The sequence below is a fragment of the Pelodiscus sinensis genome, chromosome 1 (assembly GCF_049634645.1).
Source record: "Pelodiscus sinensis isolate JC-2024 chromosome 1, ASM4963464v1, whole genome shotgun sequence".
Taxonomy (NCBI): domain Eukaryota; kingdom Metazoa; phylum Chordata; order Testudines; family Trionychidae; genus Pelodiscus; species Pelodiscus sinensis.
The window spans coordinates 162,458,571-162,478,088 of record NC_134711.1 but is presented as its reverse complement, the minus strand read 5'-3'; the positions used below and the strand labels follow the sequence as shown (position 1 = coordinate 162,478,088).

Sequence of the window (19,518 nt, the reverse complement as noted above, 5' to 3'; positions counted from 1 at the left end):
CCACTGTATACATCTCTTTTCTAAACCTAAAGGTTACAGCCCCTCAGTTCTCCAGCCAAAGAGGAGGTCCTCCCTTCAGAGCCCATCATGGCCACTCCTCGACTCAGATATCCTCCCTAAACCCTCTTGGGGCTTGTGTGGCGTCTCTGTCCCTCTCTCAGATCTGCTAGCTAAGTCTCTGTCTCCTTTATCTCTGTCTTCCATTCACTATCCAATGCCTCTGCATTCCCCCTTCCCCCAGCTCTATGTCTTTTTCTCCATTTCTCACTCCCGGCCCTGACGCACACATCCCAATCCCACGGGAGACATTAGCACATGTCGCTTTCAAATTGAAAATGCGCTCCGACTGCCTCAGTGCCGGCATCAGCTTCATAAATGTTTCAGGCTGATGGAAATGGCACGTTCTGGAGCCCTGCTTTCTGCGGGCTGCCATGTCAGCACGAGAGCAGCAGCGAGGATTTGGGTCTTACTGCAACAAGAGTCGGGAAGGGGCGACTGAAGGGGATGCTGTAAACGGGATGTCGGGGTACTTTGCTGCTCTGTATTTCACAGCAGATGACATCTCAGCTTTGGCCTGGGAACCTTTCTAGGGGAAGCTGCTATCAACACACATTTCCAGGGGAGGGTGCCGTACCACTGAGCTTTCTATCTCCCAACCCCACTCCACCAATTTTTGCTCAAATCCCACTGGTGAACCACTTTAACAGACTATTTTGGCTCAGCTGCTGGAGGCTGGGGGGAGGGGAGGGAAGATAAAGGTTGCCAAAAAATATTTTCCACTCTGACCAGCAAAATGGCAAGGGCTGCTCCTGTGTGAATGCATGGCATAGTTAGGCAGCAAAAAGGAGCAAGTGCATTCCTGTCCCCAGGGTGGCCTGGTTTAGTAGTCTGTCCTAATGATGTTAAGGACTAGTTGATTCCCACTCCCCCCACCCCAATTGCTGCCTCTATAATATAGAGGCAGCAAAGGGAGGGGGAGAGGGCACTTCAAAAAGGCACTGCCGCATGGAGCTGGTATCCTGGGCTCCATGTGGTGCTGCCTCTTTGAAATGCTGCAGCAGTGTTTCAAAGGGGCAGCACTGCACAGTGCCTGGGATCAGCTGTGCAGTACTGCCCCTTTGAAATGCCGCTGCAGTGTTTTAAATCGGCAGCACCACATGGAGCCCAGGGTCAGCTGGGGACTCCCTAACTGACCCCAGGCTCCGTGTGGCATTTCCAGAGACCCCCTCAAACCCCAGGCTCCATATAGGCACTTCCGCTTTGAAATGCACAAAAGCCCCCACTGGGGACTCTTGTACATTTCAAAGCTGGCCTGTTGCGTGCAGCCTGGGGCCAGCGGGAAGTCCCGCTGACTCAGGCCTCCGCAAGAGTGCTTCCACTTTGAAATGCGCGAGAGCCCCCAGAAGCCCTGAGTGAGTGGGACTTCCTGCTGGACCTGGGCTGCACGCAGAGTTCCAATTCTGAAATGCACAAGAGCCCCAGTTGGGGCTCTTGTCCATTTCAAAGGAGGAATGTGGAAGTGCCTATCGAGTAGTCGATGGAAATACCATTGACTGTTCGACTACTAAATGAATCATTACTTAACGTCTTTAGTCTGTCCTGCTGCCATGCACCCCTCTGACTGTTCCATGCACCCTTCTGACTGGCCCTGGGCTAAGCAAAGCTAAGCATGCTCAGGACTTGGATTTTACTTTATTTCTTTATGTTTGCATCCTTTAAAATGCACCTAAAAGAGCCAGCTCTGGGTATTGGTACAAACCTAATGCAGACTAATTCATCATGGACTCAACCCCAGAAACTAACTGCTTAATGTAATTGAAATGCCACCTGCCCTCAGCCTAGATCCAGGAGTCTTATTCTGTGCCCTGGGCCACACAGACTCTGCCCCAGTCTGACTGAAAGTGGCAGGAAATTCAAGGGTTAAGAGGCATCCACTGAGAATATCTTGCTGGCAGGTTTTTAAATACAACTGGCTTGAGCAACAGCAGATCTCAGCTAGTCTTGCAGAACAGAGGAAAGGTATTACACCCTGAGGTAGCTAGGACCCAAACCATAGGACTTTCAAAATTATGCTGATGTCAAATGGCTTGAGAATACTGGGCTGTCAGAGGAAGTGGTCTGGTGGCTTAATAGAAGGTGCTGTTCTCTTTCAGTCAGTGCTCAGCTAGTCACCCTACTCTCAGAGGAGCAGCAATGTGCTGCTAGAGGTGCTCTCTCAGAGGAGACAGAGGCAAAGACTGTGTTATCACATCAAAGATACCGGCCCTCCTTGTTACAATAGGGCTATGAATTCTAGATGCCTCATCTAGTTGTACAATCACATTCTCATTCCCTCCATTTTCACTTCCACTTTCCTAGGGTTACACTATTTGTTTTCATTTCTTTTCCTGAAAGGCTATGGCTTTTGTATCCTGTTGGTCAGTGCATTGCATCCCCGTCTGGGCCTGATCCACAGAAGAGGCAGTCTCATTACAATTCTCAGCTCTAGAGACAGGCTCTTCAGCTCAAATTAGAGCAACTCATGGTTTAGCATTGAAGATCCCTGGTTCTTGAAACTCCTCTAAAGATGATCCCCACGAGGAAGCAGAGTGGTTGCTAAAGCCCACCCCTTTTGCTTTAAGGCCTCTGTCTTTCATGACCACATTGCTAAAGTTCAATTACCATAAAAAGGAGACAGGCCGCTTCCCTCCATAGAAAGACATGAAAGCGAAAATAGGACCAATTTCAACTTAATTAACTGAGCAGTCTTCCATTGACAGCCTCACTTTGAATCCTGCCTGCTGACAGTGTGTTTTCTGCTCTGACAGGCTAAGGAAACAGCTGGAGTATTATGCAGCTTCTTTCTGTCCCCTTCTCTCTCTCAAACACGTGCACACACACACACTGCAGCACCAGACAGGCGCACGTGTGCGCACGCACGCACACGCACACGCGCATCTCACTGGGTTCTGGAAGAAGTGCTAGAAAGGAGCTTTATCCTTCTCTCTAGGATGGCATTAAGGTGCATTATAGGTAGATTTAAACTTCCTCTGAAGCAATGGGTATGTCAGGCCTACGTTGGATATGGGAGTAATATGTTATAATAATCTAGCCTCCTCCTTCAAAGGAAATATTGTTTCTTACTCTACATTTTCTAGGGGTCTATGATGGGGTAGACTAGGCCCTGAGGAGCAGAAGAGAGCGGCAGCCTCTGCTGCAGCCAATCAGGGCACTGCAGACTGATATAAAATAAACTGCTGGGCCAACGCCTGCCAGTTTCTTGCCGGAGCTTGACCCAGGCAGACCTAAGGGCTGACTGAGATAACAGCAGCACTCTGGACAGCTCCGAGTGGGCACTGGACTTCAGACCTGGTCGAAACCAGGTCCAGAGGGTGAAGACTAGCCAGCAAGCCAACGGCAACACTTTGTAGAAGCCTGGACAGGGAAGACTTGACCATAAGGCCCAAGAGAAAGGGCTGGACAGAACAGCTTCCGGGGGAAGTAGCCCAGGGAATGTGACAGCAACCAACCTCTTTGAGACTGCGCAGGCAACTGCTACTTACAGGGTCCCTGGGCCAGGACTCAGAAGAGTGTGTGGGCCTGGGTCTCTCCCCCAACCTCCAGCAGCCACAACAGGGGGTAAGAAGAAGCCTGGTCTCAGGCCACATATCGGACACTTCCTCGCCCACAGACAGATGGGCAGAGACTACAAGACTCTCTTCAGCCACCAAGGGGTGCTCACAAGGAGGGCGGAGCCCTTTACAGGGGGTTTCCCAGTCTCTGTTTAAACTAAGTGTCCCAAACAATGGGGCTCCTATCTCTCACCTGACAATATTATTTGGCCTAGTAGATTTCATTGTCAAATTTTCCTGAATTGCAGCTGAAATTAAATTTCACCCCAAGGTTTCTCACCCTTCCACAACCCTGTTTCACCATCTCTGGTACTTATTTCCACCAGATAGTCATAGGCTTGTGATCCTTTCTTAACAAAACCATACAAATGTAACTTTCCAGTCAATACCTCCATCCTCCCGTTCTTTTTTGTTGCTTTTCGCTCAACTGTAGTTATCTTTCCAGGAATTAATACACTATCCCAGGGGCATACCAAGCAAACCTAACCTCTTTGCTCTGCTTCCAAGTGCATATGCTGCATAAGTAATCGAATAGCCTTCCAGTGGTATTTTTGGCTACCATTTTAGCTTACAAATTTAAACCTGCTGGACACTTTCATCCCTTTTCCCCCTTCCATGCTATGGCTTCCCAGGGTCCTCTTGCTCACTGAAAAATCTGTATTTCAGATGCAAATGGCCAACTCCCTGGGGAAGGGAAAGGTGCAGCAATGGGCAATGGATTTACAGCAGTGGTTCTCAACCACTGGTCCACAGACCAGTGCCGGTCCACAAACTGGTGGCTGCCAGGCTGCAGCAGCTGCAGATTTTGCCCACCAGCAGCACTGGGGCTGAGGTGGTGGCAGGAAGAGGCACCTCGCTGCCTCCTTTCCCCTCCCATCCAGGTAAGATGGTGGCCTGCGCAGAGCTCCATGCTCCCCACACCCTCTACAGCACAGGGACACACGGTCACAAGCATGGAGGTGACAGAAGAGTGTAAGTTATTGAGAGTCAGTAGGTCAGTGGTTCCTAAGTACCTCAGTCACTTGTGAAAATGTTACCCTATGTGACTTGCCAAAGGACACTCAGGAAGTTTATGGCTAGACAGGGAATCCAATTCCATGGGAATCTTTCTGATGACTGGAGAGGGGGTTGGATGCGTTGGGGGGAGAGGAAACACCCCTGTCTGAATGGCAGTAACGGCCACACTCCCTAGAGGGGGCAGCCTCACTCTGGCGAGTGCAGGGATGAGGTCAAAGGGGTGTTGGATGAGGGTGTAGTGGGGTCACAGGGGAAGAGGGTGTTGGCATGGGCTGTAAGGATCAGAGGTTAAAGGGTCAAAGAGCACAGGGGTGGGTGTCAAATGATATTGGGCACTGGGGAACAAAGAGCTAAATTGGGGTTAGGTGGACAGGCATCATTGTATTTGCGTATTCATTTACATAATTAATATGTAAATATGCAAATAAAACACTGCCAGTCTGCTAAAAGTTAGTGAATAGGAAAAGGTTGGGAACCACTGACCTACAGACAGTCAGGGCAGTGGGGCTGAACAGGAAAGAATATATTGGACATGGGCTTGCTGTAGACTATCACTTAAGATCCTGAAAAGCTCAAGATTTCAGTTCATGGTTCTGCTCTCCCTAAAATCCACACCCTCGAGAGACATAGTTAAGCTGACCCAAGCCCCAGCGGAGACAGGACTAGGTTGACCAAAGAAGTGTTCCATTGACCTGGCTACTATCTCCCAGGGAGAGAGTGTACACTACACCACAGTAGTGGGGGCCGGCACTAAAGCACTACAGTGGCTCAACTGCACAGTTGAAGTTGTGCTGCTGTAGCAGTTAACTGTTGACACAGCCTTCAGTTAAGTCAAACAACTGGAAATATTTTGTGGAAAAAAAAAAGGCTTTACAATTTTTCATGAACAGAAACTATTACTACAAGATCCCCATGGCAACAGCGCCACTGTCGTAAATTTGGGCTTCAATTACCTAGTGGATCAGGCCTGGACAGTCACCAGGCCAGCTGAGGAATTAAATTCACTAACAACGTTCTGTCGAAGCAAAAGCCTCACTCAGTTTACGCGGCTAAACAGACAGCTGTATTGATCAGTAAAGCAAAGTGAGCCAAAAGTGGTCCCAGCAGAGCTGGGCCCAGTAAGGCTCCCTAATACAATCTATCCTAATATTTTATACCCTTAACCAAACAAGTCTGATGTCAGGGCAAGAAATCAAAGTGAACGTCAAAGAGGAATTATCATCAGCAAAGAAAGAAACAGGGTTTTTTCTAGGGAGTTCAAGCTTCAACTCAAAATAGTTCATTAACACATTCCAACGGCGCATCCTTCTGGCCTCTCCCCACCTCAGTGAAGGCCAGTTCACTCCCTCTAGTATACATGCAGACACAAGAAACTGAAATGGCTTGTGTTATACAGAATGGCTTTTAGCTAAATATGAAAAGGTTTCTACAGTTCTATGGTCCCCTATGGGGAATTTCAGTCTGACAGCCTACAAGATGCTGTGAGACTCTCGAGAGACATGGACACTGAGTATAGACCCTTATCAAAATCCTAGATACTCACAGAGAATCAGAAATACAGATGCTGTTCAGTCCACTACCTCAAACTGCAGCTTCCTTTTCAGGATATACCACACTGGAAGGGGATCCGTCCCCGCCACTGGCATCAGAAGAGTGAAGAGGATAACAAACAAAAACAAACCCACTCAGCAGCTTTTTCACACAGGCCATGACACCTCCCATATAAGTTATATTGGCCTCTAGTGTGTGTAGACTGGTGAGAGTAGAACTTGTTGTGGATACATTGGACAAGTGAAGACTGGAAGGATCAAGGCAATTGAAAGAGAATAGGAAATGGAGCTTTTAACATCCAAGTTACTGGTTCCTGTCCAGTCCAGGGCAGCCATTCAGGGGCCTAGTATAGATAGATACATGCAATAGGGCATTAGTTCAGTCCCCTGCACTGAGGCAACACTAAGTATTATCTAGTGAACTAAGGAGGAGTCCATGTCTCAGAACCTCCACCATTGGCCCCATTTTCAGTCTGAGCAGTGGCCAAAGACTCACTAGGCCATGGACTGAACTCTCCCCTTTGCTCCAGATGGTAGGGTTGAAGCCCTCCGGAGAGAGAGAGAGAGGTGTGGGTGTGCGTGGGTGTGTGTGTGTGTGTTCCTCATTCGATGTTTATTCAATGCATAAACAGAGGCCTTCCCTCACCAGCACTTAGTTCACTTTAAAAAATGTGTGTAACAGCCACACTGGCTGAGGCAGAATTGTTCCAAGCAGCACCGGCTGCTGTGGCCTGGGAGCATGGTCCAGCCCAGAGGGGGTCTAGCAGTTTTAAGACCCTGGGGACAAAGGAAGTGCTAATTACATTCTTTTTGGATCATTTATGCAAGTCACACAGCAAAGAAGCTGCTACTGAGAAAAGCACGTGCGGCAGCTCACCTGGTGGGTTGACCTGTATCCCCACAACATTCGACGTTACAGTTGCAGCTGCTGCCATGGCTGGGTGTCCTGTTTGCTGGGAGCTGCTCCTCCAGACCTTCACCTCACACCTGTATCTGCCTGCGTCCTGCTCTGTGGCACTGTGGATTAGGAGCGTGGAAGAAGACGTAGTTTTTGTGACGCTGGTCTTCCTCTGAAAGTGAGGTAGGTCAGCCCCCCACTCGATGCCACTGGGCATGACTTTGACCAGCTGTTGATAGCCATTAGCCCCTAAGTTGTGCTGGAATTGCCAAGTTATTGATACTGGCACTTGAGTGATGCGATAGGGGGCAGAAGCCTGGCAGAACAGTTCAAAATCCTGAGTCAATTTGACAGCTGCCGTTCGGCTTTTCAGCGTGGCTCTCAAATCCAAACCTGTTAACGAGGAGGCACACCATTGGTACTGGGGCTGCAAAGTTATAACAGAGATCCTACAATCACTGCCCCTGATTTTATCCCTTCACTTGCAGCACTGTCCTCCCCTGCCAGGGGCTGTTCCCACATTGATTGGGTGATTTGGGGGTTAGTTGTTTATTTTACAAGTACACTTTGGACTCATGATACTGGAGAACTAATAGCACTGTCTCCATCATTGAGCAGGGAAGCATTGACCCAGCTTCTCTGCCATTCCACAGCTCTGATAACACACCTTGCTCTTTCCTTACCCCTCAATGCTATTTCTGGCTGCCCCACTCAGTCAGTGTGCCCCAGCATCAGCAGAGTCTACAGCCTTTGCTAGTCCCTGGACAAGGGGTGTGTGTAGGGAGTGGGGGTAGGCGGGGCCGCTGTCTCCATGCTCCTGGAAGGGGTGGGGCTGAGGGCAGAAGGGGCGGGCCTGAGGGCAACTGGTCATTAGTGATACCTGGAGTGCATGTCCTCTGGCAGCAATTTATAGAGCCCAGGGCTCCAGCCACTGCCCTTTGAATTGCTGGGCCCTGGGGCAGCTGGCCCCTTTCCCCACCCCCCATTCCCTGGTCAGCAGGCCCGCTCATCAGAACATCCCCCTGGCTATTTGGGATCATACAAACACTGGCAATATGGTTGCTATCCTGATTAAAGTTATCCCCTGCTCTCCCATTCCTGTACCCCTCAGTTCTGCTAATGCATTTCACTCCTGAGCCCATGCACAGCTCTGCAACTGTATTGACATTACGAGCAGCAGCATCTCCTTCTATTCCAGACCTGGGCCTGACCACCACTTTTATACTTGCACAGCTATGTGGATGAGGATACGAAAAACCACACCCCTTTGCAACAAAGCTACACTGACGAACCCCCCAGCGTAGAGACAACTACAGCTATAGTGGAAGACTTCCGTCAGCACAGCTCCCATCATTCAGGGAAATGATGATCCTGCACCGGCAGAAAAACTTCAGCCTGCCAGCATACTAGGTGGCTCTACCAGCACAGGCTCTGTAATGGAAACATAACCTTGAGTTCCCCATACAGCTCTGCCAGTAGCATAACTCAGTCCTGCCATGTAGCGTATAGTGTGAGATTCCACCACAGCTGCAGTAATAGAAGGGTCTGTTTCAGATTAATAACTTGTGCTTCCTTTTGCCAAGCCAACTGTCTCCACTGCTCATCTGCCAATATTTATTTCACCTATTCAGTGCTATGCGCACTTGCCTCATAAAAGTCACAATATGGACAGAAAGAATGGTGATTATGCATATCCACTGCAACCCACACCCTCCTCACCAGCCAAAAAGAAGAAAATACAAAAGGGGATTGCCTGGAAAAGTTAACCAAGCTACTCTCTGGTGGGCAAAGAGTGATCCAAACTCAAGGATCTCTCATTGAGAGCTCTTAGAGTACAATTCAGCAAGACCTTTTATTGAGTTTTAGTTCCATAAACAATTATGGCAATAGATTAATCACTCCATGTTTCAAGAAGCTGAGGACCCAAAAGGGTTCCTGCTAAGCAGTGACTGGTATTTACACAGTGTGTGGCATTCAGGAATCTCAGAGCATTTTATTGGTTTTCATTGATAATATCTCAAAACAGCCTTCTTGCCAGTCAGGGTGTATTGTCCCTGCAACATTTAACAAGTGGCGAAACTGAGGCACATAGCTGTTAAGTAATTCCTCTAACACATAGGTGTTAAGTAAGACCAAGTCAATGGCAGAGCTTAGAATAGAACCCAGATCTTTTTCTTCCCAGGCCTATGTTTTAACCAGTAGACCATACTACCTATAATGGAATATGATCTAACTGTAATGCAAGGAACGGATTCTATCAACTTACTGAGAGGGCTAACGGATACTGATGTTTCTTTTGCCTGTTTCCAGTTTCTATCCAACTCTGTCACTTCACATTTGTACGACCCTCCATCACTGGTGGCAGAAGTGTTGTAGATCACCAGAGTGAACATGGTGGAGTTCACCTTCTCCAGCCAGAGGTCCCTATTAGTGCTCCGTTCCTGGTAAGAGAGGCCAGGCCTCAGCATGCCATCCTGTTCCATCCCAATTATGTGCTCTGGTTGATCTCCGCTCTTCCGTAAATGCCACCAATTCACAGAGAGCGGGCTTGTTGCGCCGCTCACCTCACAGTGAAGGATCAAGGGGTCTCCTTCCACTATCGGTGTTTTGCTGCTTAGTACAGATACTTGCATCTTGCTCTCTGCAATCAAAAACAGCAGTAATTACCTATCCAAGTGGGTCAGGACTTTTCTTGTGTTACACAATGTGACAAGGTCAATCTCAACATCAATTCTGTCCAGAAATTTGAGCCAACTATTCAGTCCCCGGAAGTATATTTCTTTCTGCCAGTGGCATTCTTGGAACCCTCACACTAGGGAATGTTTCAGTGAACACGCTCAACTGGCAAACTGACTTTCACCTCTGCCTGCTGCATTGAGACAGATGAATTCTGGGCTCCAGTGTGGGCACAGTTCTTGTCAGCTCTTCACAGCTAACCCAAATGCATTTATTTTTCATTTTAAAAGCGTTTTTTAAGTGATAAGAAGAGTTATGACAACTACATTAAAGAAAACAAATTATTCTCTTCAGGTGCTTGTACTGTGCCCATCACCATGGTGTCTGAAAATCCGAGGGCATTAAATAGAATTTATGAATGGTCATGGCTACAAGAGGCCTGCAGTAAAACACCTACTCCACCCGCCAGTTTTCATTTAATGTTATAGTGTTATACCCTCTGAGGAAAGAGCAATTGCTTCTGTTATAAGAGCAGGTGTGAACTGGGACAGACAGGATGGGATGGGTGAAAGCCATGCTAAGGAAAAACTAGGCAATACTTGCAGAGACTTACCTGTTTTTGCCTACCACAGTGGCAAAATTCACTCGGCGTCATTGCATGAGCAAGGCCAAGTAATACAGAAACAGTAAGAACTCTTCCCGCCTGGGTATTCTTGTAGAATCTACGCCTGACCTGTAAGCTCATGGTTGTCTCATGATTATTATTGTGTGTGTTTCAGTGGTACTAGAAGCCCAAGCCAAGGCAGAGGCTTTCTTGTGCCAGACTAGGGATGTTAAATTTAGTTTTATCAACTAATTGACCAGTAGATGGATTTTCCATCGACTACTCCATTAGTAGATAAGTGGGGGAGCTGCAGCGAGATTAGCTCTCGGCCTGAGAGCTAACCCTGCTGTGGCTCTGCCTTTTAAATGTATTAAGATCTAGCAGGCTCTTAATACATTTAAAAATCAGACACGCAGTATCTGGCACTGTGTATGAGCCAGGAATCAGCTGATTCTTGGCTCATGCCTAGTCCCCGCTACTCCACTGCCTTCCCAGCCCCCTGCAGAGATGGTGCTAGGGGGAACCAGCTTTTAAGTCAGCACCCCTAAGCACCAGCTCCTGTTCCCCCTTGCTGCCTCTTAAAGAGGCAGCAAGGGAGGGGAAGCCTCTAGTCAACTATCTGATAAGATTTTGCTTATTGGATAGTCAACTAGCTGCTTACATCCCTATGCCAGACACAGACAGTGTAAACAGGCAGGCATAGGGTAGGAGGAGTTTAGTGTTATTGTCCCCATTTTACAAATGAGGAACCGAGGAATAGGAATTGAGCCCCAGTTTAATGCTCTAATCCCCAGTGATAGTTAATTCACAGGCACACCCTAGTGATGGTTGTCTGCTTTTGCATCATCTTCATGTTTTGTTAGTCTATAAAGTGCTACCAGACCATTTGTTTTTTCTTTACAGACTAACTCGGCTACTCCCTGACACTTTGGCAGTGTTTGGTTGAACAGCATGCCCTGGGAGGAGAAGTCATTTGGGAGCATCCAGGAAAGCTCATTTAGCCATCCTGGCCTTCAAAAATCATACTCTGAATACTTTGGTTTCTGTCAGTGTGCTGAGCCCTAAGCACACCTGCCTCTTTTGAGGAGTGGGGGGCAACTTCCCTGTGGACTGGACACTGCTAGTGCTCAAACCAGGGACCTTTCTCAGATTTCACTTCAAAGAGAGGGCTTTTGGTTTTACTGACCCATTGGCTTCACGTTGACGTCAATGCCTGATGACATCTTGGTCTGGATGATGGAAAAGCCTGTGGAAACCTTCTCCATCTCAGAAACCTGACAGTTGTACATGCCTTTGTCTTTCAGCCCCACCTGGTATACTTTGAGGATATACATCTCATTGCTTTCCTTTGCCACTTGGAGCTGTCCCAAGACAGCTCTCTCTTCATACTCCTTCTTCAAGGTCCATACCCCCTGTGGGTCAATCCTGGCGACTTCCACTCCTTTGAAGAGCCAGACCACTTGGAACCATCGGTTCTGGCTGTTCTGGGCATTCACAGAGCAATCCACTCGCAAGGGCTTCCCTTCAGCCAGGGAGTTTTCAACAGCAGCAGTAGTAGCTTGGAAATCTCTGTCTGTGGGAAAACAAAAGCAAGTTTAGTGCATGTTAAGAGGCCCTGTTCAATTTTTCCTTCCTAGCTTCATTAGACTCGGGAGGGTCCTCTATCTAATGAGTCCTATAGACCATTTCCTTTGGAAAAGATTCTCCCTTTGTAGAGGGCCAAGCATTTTTAGGTCTAATCCAACACAGTCTAACTGCTACCTTTCCTGAGGCATCTCTCAGCAATTCCTAGAATTGAAAAAAACCCCAAAAGGCTTAATAAAAAGTCATTAATAAGAGTTTAAAGAACAACAGATCCACGCAGAACTCCACTTGAGACCACACTCCCATCCAATATCATTCAATTAATAGTTACACTGCTGAATGAGCAAAGAATATGGCCCCTATCAAACGCCCATACATGGAACTCAAACTCAATGAGAATTCTACACAAAAATAAATCACGAGCATATCTCTGTCTGTACATGTCACATATTCACATGACCATTGCCTGGACTACTTAGATCAATACTGCACAAGCAATGTCTCAATCCAAAGGACATACTATATTTCAAACGTAAAAATGGTCACTCCTGAAATTTACAGCTGCTTTAATTATTTATTGAAAATAAGTTGGTTCCCTGGCTTTAAATGTTTGGTTCATAAACAGTTAAAGAAGAAAAATCCTGAATGCTGTACATATGCTTGGTATTCCCAAATACTGCCTGAATAGTTTATAGGAACAATGAGATCAAGAAGCCTCCAAGTTCAAATAATGGTACCAAGTGGTCACATGCTTTGGTGAAACCTGTAACATGCTAATAGAACAGAATTCTCAGCCTATCACAAGTTTCCAAACACTATATGTTAACTAATCCCTATTCATAAATTGTAGCATATGATTGGTAATTGATATCATGGTATTGTTTCTGCTTCCTGAATGAATGATGAAATTTAAAATAGAAGAACAATGGAAAACAAATATTATAGTCTGCATGTCAACATTCATATGAACTGAAGCTATTCTCCACAAATGGTGCACTCAAAAACCTCTCCCATGAATGAGAGGTAAATGAGGGGAACAAACTTTGTCAAACCAGCCAGCCATTCCACATTTTTATGAATCAATGTTTATGAAAAGAGGTTTTTGCAGCATTTGACCGGTCGCATCTTGCCCACAGCTTAATGAACAGTGTTTTGCAATCTGTGAACCTGTGGTTGTCTACAGTCTATGTGGCTCAAACTTATAAATGGGTCTGCACACTTCCATGTGAACTTTTTAGTGGTCTGGAAATGAAAAAAAAAGGTTGAAAAATATTGATTTAACTATTTGTTTCTTTGGTTTCCGGTTCTGAATCAGTATCTTTATTACACAACAGATTCCTTTACCACACACTCTAAAACCTGTTCTTTCTTCTTCAGCCAGGCCACCAACTTTAACCCAAGCCATGGTCTTTTCTCACCTCAACCATCAACATGCTCATTTTCTCTGGCCACTTTGCATCTCAAATCAGCCCCCTTTCCAAAAAGATCTCTGTGATAAACTTGTGTGCCATTCCCACCATATCACTTCCTTAGTCAGACCTCTTCCCAGCGTTCCCACCAAACTCCAGCTCCTTGTTCTCACCTTCAAGGCCCTGCAGCTTCCATTAAGTTTCTTTCTGTCTGACTGCTTTCACTTTCTCACCCTACCCCATGCCTAACCTTCTGCCTTTGTTCTCTTCTCACCTTCTTCCATGCTACCTCTGTGCTTGCCATAATCTTCTGGAGCATCAAGGCCTCAGTGCAGTGCCCACTGCAGTCAGTGAGAGCGTTGCCTTCACTTGTGCCTGGGAAGATGCTGGTGTGGCCACATCTCACAATTGTATAAAAAGCTTCATGCTATTTTTCTTAAAGGTCCAGCTCCTGGAGTCAGATGGTTTGATGAGAATCGGAGCTTTCCATTAAAAATGTTTCTAACCCTCGTGATTTACAGAGAAAAGCTTGAAAATGTCAACCCTAAAAGGCTCTGATGCCAAAAGGTAAATGAGAACCTAACATTTGTTTTTAAAATCTTATGATTAAATGTTAAACTGAACTTAACATTTGTCAGGGATTCACTCATGATTTTTGAATACTTGGGGTAGGCAACACGGAGTTATCCCTTCCCTCCCCCAAAAACGTACGATCACCAAACAATAGGTTTGGAGCCATTCTGTTTCCTGGCAAATGTGACAGGACCTAGAGCTTCAAGATTCTCATTCGTGGTAGTGCTGTTGTGTAAATTGATTTGTTCTGCAGTGGCTTAATGATGGGGTGGGCAAAAAAGGCGTTAGACATTTAGCAAGACTGATAGTTATTTACACAATGGCCCTATTGTAGAAAGGGGGAGCTCATGAGTTAAGAACCTCTTAAGTCTCTCAGGCTATGTCTAGACTGCAAGCCTCTTTCGAAAGAGGCTCTTTCGAAAGAGAGCGTCTAGACTGCACGTTGAACTTTCGAAAAAGCGGCTTGCTTTTTCGAAAGAAAGCATCCAGTGAGTCTGGATGCTCTCTTTCGAAGAAGCCCTATTTACATTGAAGAACGCCTTCTTTCGAAAGAGGAACTTTCGAAAGAAGGCGTTCTTCCTCGTGAAATGAGGTTTACCGCCATCGAAAGAAAAGCCGCGTTCTTTCAATTTAATTTCGAAAGAACGCGGCTGCAGTCTAGACGCAGGTGAGGTTTTTTCAAAAAAAGGCTACTTTTTTCGAAAAAAACCCTGAGTCTGGACACAGCCCCAGATGGGAGCTGAGTCATTTTATAAGGACAAAGTGCATCACCGATAGGCTGGGAGTATCTTACCTTGGCTTCTGACAGTCAACAATGTCTTTTCCGTTTGTTTCCGAGCTATATCTTTCCAAGTCCCATCAGGATCCTGAATCCACTCAACCGCCTCACAGTATATTTGGCCCTGGTCAGAAGGCCTCACTCTGCCAATAGACAGTTTGTATGTGGTATCCCCCACCTTGTCCAGGCGGACATCTGACAAAAACCTCTCTGTGTAGGAGGAGCCTGGAGTCAAGATGAAATCCTCGGACAGGGAAAGGATCGTCATGGCCTGACTGTCTCCCTGGAGAAGGTACCAGGCAACAGAAAGGTGGGTGTGCTGAGTTGTGGATTTTGACACCTCACAGGTGAGCTCTAGCAGATCTCCTTCCGCTCTGGTGAGGACCTGGCGTGGCATGGCGGCCGAGAGAGTGTCGGAGATCACTAAACACAACCAGAACACAACCATGTTGGTCACAAGCGGAACAAGTCTCTGCCTAGGCACAGATACTCACTCTGCTTATCAGCCAAGCCCTCTTCCTGGTGCAGGGATTTCCGCTCCGTGGCATTAACAGCTTTCACTGCTGATTGCAGCCTATATATAAAGGAGCTCAGCATCGTGGTGGGGCAGAGCATGTCTCCTTTGCTGCAATGCTGTCTTGTACCCTCTTCAGTCAACCTGGGGCAGTGTTAACTGTCTCCAAAGAAACTCAGGTATAGGGCCAAGTAAGGGCTGGTACACAACATGGATAAAGGGGAAAACATGGGTAGTACTCCAGAGGCCCCACCAAAGTTACCACAGAGCAACTCTCTTCAGGGAATGCTGCACCACCATTTACATAGGAGAGTTCAGAAGAAGGCATTTTCCTTTGCCCCCTCCCCACCCCAACCTGTCAGGCGTTCCCCCTTCTAGATCTCTCCCACTTCCCAAAGGTGTCCCTTAGGATGGCTACCCTTTCTGGAACAAATATGGCAACCGAAGTGCATCAGCATGCCCCTGTCTCCCATAGGCCTGGCCTAAAGTATGCTGAGAGTCAGTTTTGAGGGCCTTTGTACCCATGAAGATATTTTGATGCAATCTGCTGGAGCTATCATAACTAGGAATTCAAGAAATGGGGTGTGGAGAGCACAGCTCCCCTTCCTCAACTGAGAGCAGACAGACAGCTCCACTTGCTTCCCCCTTTTCTGTGCTGCAGAGGTGCCGTGACCTTCCCACCACTGGGAGGAGCAGCACCAAAGCCCCAGAGCAGGAAGAAGGAAAGGCCTAGCTAAGAGGCCCCATTCACCCCCTGTACCAATACTGCCCTGTCTCTCCAAGATAGGGGACAACCACCTTTCCCCACTGGCTCAGTCTCTACTCTGAGGAAGTGGGAGGAACAGCCCTCTGACACCCTTGGGCTTTTTAGACCCCGCACGTCACTGGCCTCTCCCTTCACCAAAGACATACAGGGATTCACTGCCAACATGACACCTCCTGGATCCATACTGGAGAGCATCAGTAAACCTGAACCATCATATGATGCTTCAGAGCAACAGGTGGAATGTGGCTAAATGGCAAGTAGGAGGCAAGCAGCCTTCTCTAGCTCTTACCTGAAAGGTTTGTCTTGGCGCTGTAGCTCCCAAAGAACCTCTCATCAGTGTTGGGTGTGTGGCACTCGTACTCGCCAGCATCCCGGTCCTGGAGCTCCTTGATGTGCAGCAGGACAGAGTCCCCTTGTACTCTCTCTACATAGATTTCCCCATTCTGCACAGGCTGGGAGTAGACGGCATAAGGGAAGGTGGAATCCTTGGTGCTGATGATCTGCATTTTTTGCTCTGGGGCTGAAGGCAGGAAAATGGACCACTCGAAATCCTGCTGCAAGGGCCCCTGGTAGCCACTGACATTGCACCAGATGGTGATGTGATAACCTCTAGCCCGATAGAGACGTCCTTTCTGCACCAGAACTACTCTTTGGCCAACACAGAGGCCTGCTTATAAATAACGAAACAGCAGCAATGTTACGTGGTTCCTGTGTACAGCAATGCAAATCCTTCTAAGAGCACAGGTGGACAACAACCCGCCCATGGTCCAGATGCGGTTGGCCAGCATTAGCCTGTCGGACCGCCGCCACTATATTTACCTGCATGGCTGCAGTTAGAGGCAAGTGCAGCTCTTATTACCCACGGATTGTCATTTGTGGCCAATGGGAAGTGGAGTCCTGGTCCATGGTGCTTCCCACAGCTCCCATTGGCCAGGAATGACAATATCTGGCCAACAGGAGCTGCATGCAGCTGTTCCTGTGGTCATGCAGGTAAATATGGTGGCAGCAGCGTGACAGGGGCTACACTCTGGGGAACTACCTCCATCTTATTGCCCATGCCTTTTCTAGAGGCACCTCCTAAGAGAGATTTGGGATTTACATATACATGGAATCTGAGCTGCAGACATGCGGTGCTTGCAGTCACAGCCTTAATTCGCTTGTGTATTTATCACAACGGTGAGGGCAAATCAGGTTTCAGCACAACTCTCATTTGCTGATACCCATTTGGCACCCACAGCTGTAGAACCTGCATGTTCAAACTGAGAACCTCACATTTCAAGAACAAGCATCCTTTTAATGATTATTCTGCCCTCCTGGGTGATGCTAAGACCTCTGTCTGGAGGGGACAGCAGATGAATGCACCACAGTTTTAACCAGACAAGGTGATGCCATTTCAGAGGAAAGCACTAAAGAGGATAACAGATTCCAGTAGGGTTCTATGAAGAGGCTCAGAAAACTGGGCATGATTAGCCTGTAGATAACACAACTGGGGTGAGTGGATTTCTGAATCGCTTATCACTATGACAAGTGATGTTAGAGAGGAGACAAAGAAAACTGATCTCCCTAGTCAGCATGGACAGACCAAGTATGGATGGGCTGCAAGTTCCATGGGAGACAATGCTGATTTGCCAATAGACAAACAGCTGTAAGAATACGTCAAGTGATGAGCCGTGCCAAAGGAGGCCTCATCAGACCAAGTAGGCAAAGACATCCCAGCAGAGGTGAATAGCCTGCAAAAGCGGTTCACCCCTTAGCCGTATGCTCCATCCCTCTTTTGCCTATATTTGGCCTGAACAGAGTTGGAAAGGGAAGACACAGGGCCAGCTACACAGCTTGTAGTTTTTCTCCCCTTGTTACAAGTGGAGTTCTCAGGGAATGCTGGTTTACTCTACATTTTATTTGAGACTCCCCAAAAGGGCTTGTTTACACAGGGACATTGACCAGAATGGCCATTCTAGAATAGCTCCCTGTGTGGACACAGCCAGAAGAAGAGTGTCTTCTTCTGAGAGGCCTGCGGCAGGAAATGATGCTAACCCAGAGAAAGGTGTTCGTATTCTGGAATACAATGTGCACATGGCGAGTTACCCCATTAGAACTACAATCCTTAAAGTCACACCCGGTGCTATACTGGAACAGCCTTCTTTGGAGATAAGCGTTTAGTCTTCTGACTGAAGTACAAACAGCAACATGAGCAAAAAGACCAACTATAGCAGGTACAGAGTGGCAGGGAGACTGTGGGCCAAATGAAGATGGGATGGAAATCGTGGGGCAAAGTACAGGCCCACTGCAACGTTCCCTCTAAGTTTTTCCATCCGTGTGCAAAATATGTTTTGTGATGTGCACTGACATGTGTGCGGATGTGCACCACCAACAGAAACATATGCTGCCAGCTCTGGGTGCTTTGCTCATCATCCGGGCAGCATTTGAATTGATCCCAAGTGCACAGCTTACAGAGCGCACTGGTCTAGCGTAAGCTAGTGATACACAGTAATAAATGGGGATACAAAATGGGCCAAACCGCCACAGTTGTCTCTGAGCCCCGGTGTCCCTCAATGTCAGCTGCAGCAGTCAATGTGACAGAAAACCTAAGACTCACCCAGAACCCACAGGGCACAAGTCTTTTCCCAGAGAGGAACAAAAGGAGTGGGTGGCTTGCAGGTCTAAGCTCTCCCCCACAACAACTCCCCCCTTCCTGCAAATGCTAACTGGAGAGGAAAGCCAACAAGTCCCACAACACTCACCTAGAACAAAGAGAAGAGAAGCTGCTAAGCGCTGGTTGGACCCCATTGCAAACTGGGGCAGATAGGTCCTTCCCCTGCAGGTAGCAAAAGGTTCTCTTCAGCTAGCTGCAGCCACCAAGCCCTATGAAGAAACACTGGGAGGAAGGTGGAGGCTCACGCTGGGGTTTCCCTTTTTCAAAAGGAGGGGCAGAAAGAGGCTAGCAAAGTGACTTTTTTTTACAAAGCTGAAAAGGCAGGGTCCCGGTGCACTGCCACAAAACTAAGGCGTTACGTGCACAGCCATCCCCGTTGCCTCATCCTGCTTTGGTTACTTCTCATCTGACGCTGGGTGTAGCAGGCTTAGACTATAAGCTTCTCAGTGCAGCAACTGTGGTTTCTCTGTCTGTACAGCACTCAGCATGCAGTGAGTACTATACAGCAAATGTCAACCCCCCCTCCTCCCCCCTTTTGTCATTGTGGCTGCCATTGAAATGCTCACTATATTGCCTCCTGTGCCAGACAGTGGGTTCACATCGATGTTGTTGGGTTTATGTAAAATAAAAGCAAAAACCTAAAAAAACCCCAAGCCAACCAACCAAAACAAACCTTCTCCCCATACAACAGAGGAAGCAGAGCCAGCAATGCCATAAAAACACCTCCGATTTGGATACTGCCACTCTCTCATGTATGGAGGGTGCTGAGCAGCAATACAAACCCCTGACGTAGATCAGCTGGGCTTCACACGATCACATATGGCCAAGAGCTTGGCATCCCAGTGTACACAACAGGCAGTGTGGCACTCCCCACTGCAGTGGTGG

The 19,518-nt window shown here is 47.5% G+C and overlaps 1 protein-coding gene across 2 annotated transcripts in view; it reads right to left on the bottom strand.

The window, feature by feature from the left end:
* CD101 (CD101 molecule) overlaps positions 1-19,095 on the bottom strand; it is a 32,423-nt gene extending 13,328 nt beyond the window's left edge. The window contains exons 1-6 of one of the 2 annotated variants that reach the window (XM_075909229.1): positions 18,722-19,095; positions 16,270-16,650; positions 14,716-15,123; positions 11,543-11,929; positions 9,343-9,717; positions 7,056-7,469 (exon numbers count right to left, since the gene is read on the bottom strand). In XM_075909229.1, the coding sequence (XP_075765344.1) occupies positions 7,056-7,469; positions 9,343-9,717; positions 11,543-11,929; positions 14,716-15,123; positions 16,270-16,650; positions 18,722-18,767 (2,011 nt within the window). In that variant the 5' untranslated portion in view covers positions 18,768-19,095. The remainder of the gene's footprint in view (positions 1-7,055; positions 7,470-9,342; positions 9,718-11,542; positions 11,930-14,715; positions 15,124-16,269; positions 16,651-18,721) is intronic. The other variant, XM_025185224.2, reaches the window with a different exon arrangement.
* Positions 19,096-19,518: the final 423 nt, after the last annotated feature.